The 13,203-nt window shown below is 27.3% G+C and overlaps 1 protein-coding gene across 1 annotated transcript in view; it reads left to right on the top strand.

The window, feature by feature from the left end:
- Positions 1–13,203, top strand: part of LOC109080730 (WD repeat-containing protein 7) — a 109,365-nt gene that overhangs the window by 12,136 nt on the left and 84,026 nt on the right. Inside the window, 7 exon segments of the mRNA XM_042747827.1 lie at positions 556–651; positions 683–707; positions 2,284–2,429; positions 2,432–2,546; positions 3,894–4,114; positions 6,871–7,024; positions 10,316–10,557. Of these exon segments, the coding sequence (XP_042603761.1) occupies positions 556–651; positions 683–707; positions 2,284–2,429; positions 2,432–2,546; positions 3,894–4,114; positions 6,871–7,024; positions 10,316–10,557 (999 nt within the window).

The raw sequence follows: 13,203 nt of genomic DNA, 5'->3' as shown, positions 1-13,203 counted from the left end.
TTATTATTTATTTTAATCTACTTTTTTATTATTTATGCGTTTTAATCTGTTTTATAATTTGTTTTTATTTATCATTTATTCAGTTCAATGTACCTTTTAATATATTTTTAATGTCTTTTAATCTATTGTATCAGTTTTATTTATTTATTTATTTATTCAATTCTAATATTTATTTATTTATAATTCACTTTCCCTCTAAACTTTTTCAGAGACCCCTATCATTCCCTTGTGGGCCCCTGAGGGCCCCCAGACCCCAGTTTGAAGAACGCTAGCTTTAAATCAGCTGTAACTCATTGTGGTGAAAAACCAGCTCCATATTGTGCCCATGTTGCGTCGGTATGTCCGTATCATCACTGAAATGGCTGATGTCCTGTTCCTCAGCCATGATCCTGCATGAGCTGGTGATTTCCCTGATGACGCTCATGTTTAACAGCTTCCATGCACACATCGCTCAGAGTTCAGCAGCGGCTCATAGACGCTTCAGCGGTCAGATGAACACCAGCAGGCTCAGGCTGATGCTCTGTCTGGAGACGTTAATGTTTCTGTCTCCTGCAGCTCCTGATTTGTCCTCCTGTGACGCGCTTCTTCTTCGGACGGAGAGAGCCGTTCCACAAACTGCTGATCCAGGGCGACTCCGCGGGGCGACTGACGGTGAAAAAAAACCATATATTTTTCCACACCCTTACAGCCGCTGTCCTCCGCCGCAGGTACGCTCGCGTTTACTCGGGTAAAACTGTTCAACAAACATACAGAAAAAATTTAATTATATTTTAAACTAAAAAAAAATGATTTTTTTTTTCATAAACTTAATATTATGCTATTATGCTTACACGTTACAAAAAATGAGAACATATATTTAACTGTTTAACAAACATAAAAAATCTAATTATTTTATAAACTGAATCGTATACTTCTCACACATTACAAAAGAAACAAAAACAAAGAAAAACAAAACAAAAACAATTTTGAAACTATATTAAAAAACATGAAAAAATATTTTTTATAAATTGAAAATGATACTTCTCACACATTACAAAAAATAAGCATGAGAAAATTCAAATATTAATATAATATTTAATATAATTTAAAATATAAATAATAAAATATATATAATATAATAACATTTAATATAATATAATTTTTTTTCACTAATTGAATAATATAATACAGTATTGTAACTGTTTTTACCTTTTTTTTTTTTTATACAAGCCCTGAATATTTTGAAAAAAACCAAAAACTTTAAAAAATTATAACAAAATAAAAAATCACAAATATAAAAATAAAAATAAATATTTTAAACAATTTTAAATATATAAAAAATCACAAATGGAAAATTGAAAATATCAATGTAAAATTATTTAAATAGTATTGTAACTTTTTAAAACTTTTTTAAACAAATTGCGAATATTGTAAACCAAATTACAAATTGAATATTATAAATGGCATTGTATTTTGCCTTTTCATAAACTATATTTAATATAATAAATATTGTAAAAAACCTGAATATTATATCATTAGTGTTACAATTATATTTTTTTTCCACAAATGATGAATATTGAATATTATATACAGTATTGTAATTATTTTTTAAACATTGTTTTTCCACAAATTATGAATATTGAATATTATATACAGTATTGTAATTAAAATTAAAACATCGTATTCTTTAATGGCTTAATTTTAAGCCGTTTTCACAAACTGAATATTATAGATATAATTTTAATACACTATTTTCAACAGAACAAAATATCATGGGAAAAACAACTCTAACCATTATTATAAACAAGTTAAACTTGCTTAAAAAAAGCTCGCATGAAAAACTGAAATATCAAACAATAACATCGAAGCATCATAATCTTTAAAATTCAGTTAATCATGGTGGCATCCAAAGTACTGTTTCCCCAAAAAAAGAAAATGAAAACAAGAACATAGCAAAGTAACACCTGAAGCATCAATGATGTAATATGCCATTATCAAATAATCAAGCATTCAATACCAAACAACTGTTACACCAAAACATTTAGACAGTATTCATGAGAAGCTATGCATGATGTAATATGCTAGTATTCAATAGCAAACAGCAGTAGATTCGTTCAGTGTGACTCTGCATCAGTACAGTGTTGCCCTCTGCTGTGTGTGTTCAGTACCTCACTCTTCATTCACACTAATGCAACACAAATCCTGTGAAAGCAACACAAAAACAACAAAGAATTTCCAAACAGCACAGAAACACATGTATGTCCTGCTTTATGTTCATAACAGGCTTTCCTCTGTGTCCTCCAGAGCTGCAGGTGTCGGTCAGCATCAGTCTGCAGGAGGCCTTTGATAAGTTAATGCCGTCTCCGGCCGGCATCATTGACCAGCTGAGCGTCCTGCCCGGCTCTAACGAGCCCATTAAGGTGACGGCGAGCGTGTATATCCCTATCAGGGCGCCCGCCTGGTGTGCGGAACACATGCTGCGCAGGGGTGACACAGTCTTACTGATATTAGTATAACATAATAAAAAAAAGTTCAGCTGCTGCAGGGAGAACACATGCTGCGCAGGGGTGACACAGTCTTACTGATATTAGTATTTCATAATAACAACAATCATATTAACAATTATAACTATATACAACAAAAACAAATAATAGGTTTTAATATAAATATAATATTTTTAATTATGTATTATGTATAAACATGCCTTTTATTTATTAGATCTATTTACAACAACAACAATAATAATAATAATAAAAATAATAATAATTATTATTATTATAGTTTAATTTTATATTAATATTAATGCCATTAAGAGCAGCCATTTACTCCTTATTTTACAACACAACAACAAATAAGAATATTTTGTTATTTATTTTATATTTTATTATTATTTTTGAATAATATATTTTAGTATTATATTAATGTTGTATTCATTATATTATCATTATATTTATTATATTACATTATCTGCAACACTTATCTGCAATACATAAATGTTTATATTTATTATTTTAATTTATTATTTGCTTTTTTCTGAAGTATTAGCACACTATTCTTGCTATTAATATTACTATTATTATTTATGAATATATTTTATAATAATATATGCTTTAATATTATATTCATATTATATTTATGAATATATTTAATAATAATAAAAACAACAACAACAGTAATACCTGCAACAGTGTTTTCCACAGGATTATATAACAACATAACAATAACCAGTTTTTTTTTTGTTTTACATTGCTCTCAGGATTTAACACACTATTATTACTATTAATATTACTAATATTATATTATATTATTATTATTATTATTATAATATATTATTGTAATACTTTTATATATATATATATATATATATATATATATATATATATATATATATATATATACAGACAAAAATAACACACGCCATATGTGTTACGAGCTCCGGCATCAACAATAACAGTATTATCTGCAACAGAGTTTTTTAGAGGATTATACAGCAACAAAATAACAATAACCAGCATTGTTTTTTGCTTTGTTTTAGAGTGCTCTCTCAGTATTAAGCATGCTATTAATTTCTATTAATATTGCTAGTTTTATATTATTATATATTATTAATATATGAAATAATAATATAGAATTATTAGTGTGGAATTATATATGATTAATATTATTTTAATATGAATGCATGTATAAATATATATTATTAAATACATTTATTTTTTTAATTATTATTATTATTATTATAACAGTATTCTGCAGCAGTGTTTTCTACTGGATAATGTTTTTTGATTTCCCATAACAACATGCTAACAATAACCAGCACATTTCTGAGTGTTATTTAGAATGAAGCACTGATCTGTCTCTGTGTGTGTGTGTGTGTGTGTGTGTGTGTGTGTGTGTGTGTGTGTGTGTGTGTGTAGGCTGGCCTCCTCATCGCACTCTCAGAGGTCACAGGCACAAGGTGACGTGTCTGCTGTACCCACACCAGGTCTCCCCGCGCTACGATCAGCGCTCGCTGGTGTCCGGCGGCGTCGACTTCTCCGTCATCATCTGGGACATCTTCACCGGCGAGATGAAGCACATCTTCTGCATTCACGGAGGAGAAATCACACAGCTGATCGTGCCTCCGGAAAACTGCAGCGTAAGCTTCCTCAACACACGCTTTAACAGAGCTCTCAGCGTTCAGTGGGCGGGGCTTCTTGGTCCAGACATTCCCTCTGATTGGTCAAGTGTGTATCTGAACTCAGTCACAGCTCTTTTAATTGATGCTGGTGTGTCTGGATCTATAATGTTAGAGACCTGAAACATTGCTTGTAGTGTTTAAGAACTGATGTATTCAGTATTTACATTTAATAAATACTAAAGTAAATACATTTAGTCATTTAGCAGATGCTTTTATCCAAAGCAATCAAAATCAACAAAAGAGCAATACTATGTAAGTCTCAGTAAGCTTAATGCAATACAATAAGGTTTATATATATATAAATATATTTATATATATATATATATATATATATATATATATATATATATATATATATATATATATATATATATATATAAAATAAAAAGAAAACAATAAATAAATATTCATGATTGGAGGTAGGGTTTCTAATTTATGATGATGATGATGATAGTTATTATTATTATTATTATTATTAATGTTATTATTTGTATTATTATTATCATTATTATTATTTTTAATAATAATTAATAAGAACAGTATTATGTATATAATTCATGTGTTATTTTAGTGTTTTATTTTTCATTAACCAAGCAAAAAATAAAAATAAATAATAAATTAAAAAAAATTATATCAGCCTTAATATTAATCATTTTTCAGCCGTATTATAAATATCCATAATATAAAAAAAATAATTAGCAGCTTTTTGGTATCAGTGGTAATTTTATATTTTGCATATCTTTATTAATAATAATAATATATATTTTTTTGTCCATCAAGTTCTACATAAGCAAATGCAGTAAAGCAAAACACCTTTTGTTTGCTTTCAAAAAAATAATTATGCAAAATTTGATAAAGATTTTCATTTTAGATTTAGTTAAATTTTTATTATTATTATTTTTTGAATTTGTATAATTATATATAAATAATATAAATTATATAAAATATACAAATTTCAATATAATCCAATTTCAATTAAATCTCATTTCTATTAATATTTTTTAATAATTATAAAAATTTTAAAAATTTTAAAAAATAGTATTTATATTATATTCATTTTTATTTGTATGTTTTCATATTCGTTTTAGTAAAAGTTTTTTTAGAAATTAATTTCTAATATTTAGAAAAGAAATTAAATTTCTTTATGTAATTTTTATTTCTTTATCTTTATCTATTTTTAAATATGTGTATAATTTTTATTCATTTTTAATGTAGTTGTAGTTATTTTAGAACTTCAAGTTAAACTAAACGAAGAATGATAAATGTTGCCTTTGCAACTAGCTGAAATAAAATAAGTTAAAAAGATAATTTCAGATGATGATTATTTTAAACATTTATTTATTTGTTTGTTTGTTTATTTATTCACTATGTCAAAGATTTGTGTGGTGATGTGAAAGATGTGAGGTTGTTGCTCTACGAGACTCAGAAAAGGATATTCAGTCATTATTACTCTCTAGCATCACAACGGTGAGTTTAACAGCCATAAACAGCGTTCAGGCTTTCTTCACTGTTCTTAAAGGTTCCTCTCCAGACACTGAAAAGTTCATCCGGCTCTAAACTCCCACATAATATCCTACACCTCAGTCACACCTCCATGAACAATTTATAGACAGACATACCCACAAAATGTCAGACGGAGAGGCCGAAACGCAATCAGAAGAAACGGCCGCGCTGTTGTCACGGAAACGCTTAAGTCCTGCTTGACCTTTGCTGCAGGATCTGTATTGTGAGGCAGACCCTGAGTGACCTTCCGTCAACTTTAATTTGATTCGCACTGATATCATTTCCACTTTCATTGTTGGCAGCTTTTGACTTCTCTGTTGTGTTTTTTCGCTGTTGTTGGCATTTAATGATTCGCCGGTGTTTCATTCCGTGTGAATACAGCGAGACGGAATCGATTGATTTTGACCCTTATTTTAATTTAAACCACAGAAACAAATTAAATTCATTCTGACCCTCAAATAAACATACGACTAAACAAAATACATATCAAAGAAACAAAATTAAACATACTTTTTTTTTATATTAAATAAAAAAGTCAAAAAAATTTCAATGATTTTTTTTTTTTTTTTTTTTACAAGAAAAGTTTCTGTCTTTCTACCTAAATAAAAATTAATTTCATTATCTGTGAAATTAACAATTTCTGAATGAAAATTTTAAATCCTACTTTTTTTCAGTGCAGAGTAAAGAGTTTAAAATGTAATTTAATATTAATTAGACTCATCACTCTTGACCAATTAAAGACAACATTTGAGCTGCTAGGCCCCGCCCATTCTCACATCTCACAGTTTCATATCAGTTGTCATTATATTTTATGCTAATTCTATTAAATTTTATTCTACAAATAAAAAATCATGTCTTTTGACCCATAAATTAGCTGATGTGTGACTAAAACAGTTCCTCTTCTTCATCATTTTTTAATAACACCTCTTATTTAACAATTTTAATAAACCTTATATTATTATTAATATTTTATATATCAATAAAGAGACAACATATTTTATATATCTATAAAGATTGCTGGTGATTTTCTTTAAAATCAAAATCACATAAACTACAAACAAACTAATAAATTAACAAAGAAAACACTAAAACCAATGACCAAACAACGATACAAATATCTCATAGCTAAGCCCTGCCTTTCCTGGACTGCTTGCCCTTGAGTTTGGGCCAGTACTCTGAGTGTGTAGTTATTCTGGTGGTGTGTGTTTCAGACGCGCGTGCAGCACTGCGTGTGTTCGGTGGCCAGCGATCACTCCGTCGGTCTGCTGAGTCTGAGAGAGAGGAAGTGCATCATGCTGGCGTCCAGACATCTCTTCCCCATCCAGGTCATCAAGTGGAGGCGTGGTGGAGTGATTATCTGGTGGTGTACTACTCCGACCGCCTGGACTTACGTCATATCAGACACACACAAGCCATGCCTCTCATTATCAAACAAAAGACAGACATCATGTTAATGGTTGTCTAGCAATGGTGCATTTTGGTTCATTAATACTTAATTTAGGTAATGTGTGTGTATATATATATTGGCTATTATACAAAATTCACTAAGATCCAATATATCATAATAATTATAAAATCAAATTTATTTTAAATCAAGTGTTTTGTAATGTGAAGCACTGAAATCAAACCTACAATTTAATCACACATGACCATGATAATATATAATTATCTAGAATTAAAAAAATAATAATAATAATCAAACATATATATATGTTTGATTATTACATATATATATGTTTGATTATTAGTTTTTAGTGTTTCAAATTTTTTATTTATATAGATAAAAAATTATAATATAATTATAAAAAATTTTTAGTGTTTAAAATTTTTTATTTATTTAGATAAAATAGTATACTATAATTTTTATGTCGGTCATAACATTTGTCAGGCATAATATAAATATACATAAAAAAACAATAATTAGTTATTGATATTTGCCAGAATTGTAAAATTGTGTATTTCTAATTATAAATAATCCAATCTTTTTCTTTTTTGTCCATCAAGTTCTACACCAAATGCAATAAAGTGTCTTTCATTTGTAATTTTAGTAAGTGTTTTTGAGTGTAATTTTATGTTTGTCATTTTTATTAGTTTTTTATATTTCTATTATATTTAATTATATACTTAAACTTATTTAATTATAAAATTAATAAATAAAATATATTAAAATAAAATACCAATTAAAATAATTATTATTTTAAAAAAAATTTTAATTATTATTATTTTAATTGTAATTTTATTTAATGTTTCAGTCATTTTGCTGTTTTTGTAACTTTTTTTAAAAAAATGTCTAAATGTTTTTTTTTAATTAAATTTAATTTCAGTTTTAGTTGTTTAAAGTCATTTCACATAAATCAAATGAAAATAACAATTAAAAAAAAAAACATTTTATTTCAAGTAACAAATGTTTTCTATATGTTTTAATGATTGATTTTAGTTTTATTTTTAGAACTTTTTATTTATTTAGACAAAGTAGTATACAATTTTTATGTCAGTCATAACATTTGTCAGCCATAATATAAATGTACATAAAATAAAATAATAATTAGTTATTGATATTTGCCAGAATTTAATAATCTGATCTTTTTTTTGTCCATCAAGTTCTACACCAATCAAATGCAATAAAGTGTCTTCCATTTGTACAATAATAATTCACTGGATTATACAAAAATATATATGACCACATTTAATATGCTATACTATTATATAGTTTTTAATAATATAAAAAATGTGATGAGGCATACTTTATTTGTAAAATGTTTAGTTCACGTGATTATTTATATTTCATGGATTATGCATGTAATACAAGACACAAGTGTAATACAATTTTTATAGCATTTATTTACTATTCTAGTATTTATTATTATTTTCAATTAGCTTTTGTTTTCATATTTACTCTTTTCATATTAATTTTAGATTTATTTATTTTTCCTGTTTAGCTTTATAAACATAAAATATAAACATAAACATAATATAATGTTAGTTTCCAAGACAACGTTTCTATTTTCCTCATCTAATTTTTATATTTTATTTCATTGTTTTTCTTAGTTTTAGTAAACAATAGCAACACTGTATAAATCATATTTGGAGCTGAATTTCGGGCCGTATCCGGTCAGCGTGATGCAAGGTTTTGGTCATGTGGGTGATGGTGAGTGTGGGAGGAAGTACTTAAAGCTCCGTGTCTTAATTTGAGGAGGATATTAGCCTAATAATCATTTATTATCCACCTGTCTCTGTATGTCTGCGTCGCATTAGAGACACGACGTCTCTCTCTCCTGCTGCATTACACACACATTAGTGTTTAATGTGTCCACTTGCAGCAGGGTATTATGGGAGCTGAGTAGAAGAGGAAGCACACACACTCTCTCATGAGCTGCATCAGTGTTTGATGAGTGTAATGGGTTCGTCTGGAGTTCATTTTGATGAGTGAACACACAGATACAGACACTGATGCATGCATAGACAGACCAGTGTTATTTTACTGTCGGTAATATACTATTGCAGTTTGGATTAATATTTTGAGTTCGATTTTATATAGTTTTAGTTTTTTATTTTATTTAGATTTTAATTATATTTATTTCAATTTGAGTTTTTTGAATTCTAGTGCTTAAACTTATTTTGTTTTACATTATTTTTATGTTTTCATTTTAATTTGAGAAGTTTTAGTGATTTTGTCAGTTCAGTTTTTTTTTTTAATATTTCTATTTAGCTTTTAATTATTTTTCAGTTATAGTTTTAGTACTTTAATTTTAGTTTTATTTTTTATATTTATTGCTTTTAATTATATTATTTCAGATTAAGTTTTATCATTTTAGTACTTTAACTTATTTAATTTTATACATGTTTATTTATACTTTAATTTTAATTTTAGTAAGTGTTTTTGAGTGTAATTGTATGTTTTTTCATTATTATTTGTTTTTTTTTATTTCTATTTAGCTTTTAATTATAAATATTAGTAATATTTTTGCGATTTTGTCAGTTAAATTTTTGAAATATTTATATTTTTTCTGTGATTTTTATGTTATTAATTTTAACTTTTAATGAAGAGTTAGTATTAAAATTCATTTTATTTTTATTATTTATAGCTTTTAATTATATTATTTCATTTTTTTCAGTTATAATTTTAGTAATTTTAATTAATTAAAATACATTAAAATTCATATTATTTAATCATTTAAATCATATTAATTATATTATTTCAGATTTAGTTTTGATCATTTTAGTACTTAAACTTATTAAATTTTTATAAATCTTTATTTATACTTTAATTTTAAGTTTAGTAAGTATTTTTGAGTGTAATTTAGTTTTTTAATTTTTATTAATTTTTATATTTCCATTTAGCTTTTAATTATATTTTTTTCTATTTTAGTTTTAGTAACTTCAGTACTTAAACTTATTTAATTTAATTTTTTATGTAATTTTAGTTCATGTTTCAGTCTTTTTTAAAAAAAATTTTTTAAATGTCTACATTTTTTTTTACTTTTTTTTTTAATTTTCATTTCAGTTTTAGTTGTTTTAGTACTGTCACGTAAAATAAATGAAAATTACAATTTAAACTTTTTTTTATTTTATTTCCAGTAGCAAATGTTTTCTATGGTTTTAGTTCTAGTTACTGATAGTACCCCTTCCACAGAAGCGGCTAACTCTTATACTGAGTGTGTTGTTTGTATGTGTGTGTTTCAGGAGCGCTGGACCGCTGTGTGATGGGAATAACGGCGGTGGAGATTCTGAACGCGTGTGATGAGGTCGTTCCCGCCGCTATGGACTCCCTCAATCACCCCGCGGTGAACCTGAAGCAGGCCATGACCCGCCGCAGTCTGGCTGCGCTCAAGAACATGGCCCAACACAAGCTGCAGACGCTCGCCACCAACCTGCTCGCGGCCGACAACGCCGACAAGGTGAGACGCCTCCAAAACCATTCAGAACCATCAACACTGATCCAGGATTGAGATGTTAATAAGAGGATTTGATAGCAGTGTGTCATTTCTGTATCTTTTGTGACATTGGAGGACAAAACCAGTCTTAAGAGTCAGTTTTCGAAATTGAGATTTATACAAAATCTGAAAGCTGAACAAATAAGCTTTCCGCTGATGTATGGTTTATTATGATAGGACTATATTTGGCTGAGATACAACTATTTGAAAATCTGGAATCTGAGGGTGCAAAAAAATCTAAATATTGAGAAAATCATCTTTTAAGTTGTTCAAATGAAGTTCTTAGCAATGCATATTACTAATCAAAAATATTAAGTTTTGATATATGTTACGGTAGGAAATTACTAAATATCTAATGGAACATGATCTTTACTTAATGTCCTAATGATTTTTAGCACAAAGGAAAAATGTATCATTGTGACCCATACAATGTATTTTTGGGACACATTTGAGAGAATTGCAAATGTAAATTAATGTTTTAAGTTAATATTTAAAAACATGAATAATTGAATAAACATGTAAATGTAATATTCAGCAAATCTGAAAAAATTAGTGTACATTTTTCACAATGTTGTGATAAACATTCACTTGGTCAGACTGGATTTTAATGATGAAACTTAATTATATGTTTTTCAGATTTAGTTTGACTAATTTTGGTACTTAAACTCATTTAAATTAATTTTAAATTATATTTTGTTTATTTTAGGTATTATTTATATATTATTTAAAATAACCTTGTTTTAGTATTTATATAAATAATATTTAGTAATATTTCGAATCGGCATTCAATTTTATATTTTCAGTTTTAATTGTAATTTAAGTTTTAGTAGTTTTTATGGGATTGCCATTTTGATTAGTTTTTATTTAACATTTCTGTTTAGATTTAAATTATTATTATTATTTTAGTTTGAGTACTTTTAGTATGTTTTACATTTAATTTTTGTTTATTTTGGTATTTATATACTATTAAAATAATGTTATTGGAGTATTGTTTATATACTATTTAGTAACATTTTGAATTAGCTTTTAATTTAATATTTTCAGCTTTGATTTAATTTAAGGTTTAGTAGTTTTATGTAATTTTATTTAGTTTTAGTTTTTTAATATTTGTTTTTATATATTTTTTTATTAGTGCTGTCACGATTAATCACATCCAAAATAAGTTTTTGTTTACATAATATTTGTTTGTGAATTGTGTATATTTATTATGTATATATAAATACAAACACATGCATGTATATATTTTAAAAATATTTACATGTATTTACATGTCTATATTTATATTCATATCATTTATATTATAAATATATTTAATATATAAAAATAACTTTTCTGAAATATACACATTGCATGTGTGTATATTTATATATACATAATATACACAGAACACACATATACAATGCAAACAAAAACTTTTCTTTTGGATGTAATTAATCACGATTAATCGTTTGACAGCACTATTTTTTATTTATAATTTCCAAATATTTAATTAGATTTGTTTGAGAGTTAGCATCAGTAATTTTAGTACGCAAATGTATTTATTTAGTTTTTTTAGGTTTAAGTTTTTGATGTAATATTTATATTTTACTTTGTTATTTCAGCATTATTTTATTTAATATGAAAGATTTCTAACAGTTTTAGTTAACAGTAAACAGCACTGGTCTGGTATTTAGTGTTGTCCACTTATGCTCAGACCATCCGAGTCAGACGTTAATAACCAGGTGTAAACAGGGTGTTACTGATGTGTGTGTGTGTGTGTGTGTGTGTGTGTGTGTCTGACTGAGCTAATGATACATTAGCACCATCAGTCAGACCTCGGAGCGTGTGTCTGTCTTCATCTGTGTGTCTGCTTGTATTCATACAGTCTCTGTGTTCATGCGTATAATTAATAGTGTGCTCTCCTGACTGTCCTTGGGCTGCGTTATTTCTACACGGGTCTGTGTGTTAATGCATTGGTGAAAGAGAGTGTTTGTTTTACGTGTGTGTGTATTGATTTAGTAATGAGCTTCTGGTGTGTTTGTATTGCTGGCGTTTCTTTTACTGCGCTCTTGTAGAAACGCTTCTCTTGCGTCTGCTTCCAGAGCCGGCCAGTGTTTGTGTGTCAGATTGTGTGGATTGAGGTTATTTCTGGGTGGTTTGAATACGGACAGACGTCTCGGTGGGAGTTTGAATCATTCTGATGGTGTTTTTGTGTGATTGAATCGTCCTCTGCTACGTGTGTTTGAGTTTGAATGCATTTATATTTCAGACCATCAGCTGTTCTTCTGTGTGTGTTTTCTTTATTTTTACACACATATTGTGCCTGTGATTGAATTCTCAGTTGTTATTGACGGTTAAATCTGATTTGGGTTTTTGGCCACCAAATCTGTCTTAAAAATCTGGGTAAATGTGAAATTGTGGAATATTTTGAGAGGGAAATCTTTCTCTCTTTGTATCTTTCTCTATATAATAGTGAATGAATGAATAAATATAAATGTTTATAATATTGAATTTTTTTTTTTGATTATTATTTGATATTAGAATATTATTCTATATTATGTATTCATGGTGACATCCTTGCATTATAATTTTTGTGTTTGAGGACACTGAAAACATAATTTCTTTATGCAA

Source organism: Cyprinus carpio, chromosome B21 (genome assembly GCF_018340385.1).
Source record: "Cyprinus carpio isolate SPL01 chromosome B21, ASM1834038v1, whole genome shotgun sequence".
Lineage (NCBI taxonomy): Eukaryota > Metazoa > Chordata > Actinopteri > Cypriniformes > Cyprinidae > Cyprinus > Cyprinus carpio.
The sequence above is the reverse complement of the archived record's forward strand: the minus strand, read 5'-3'. Positions and strand labels throughout refer to the sequence as shown.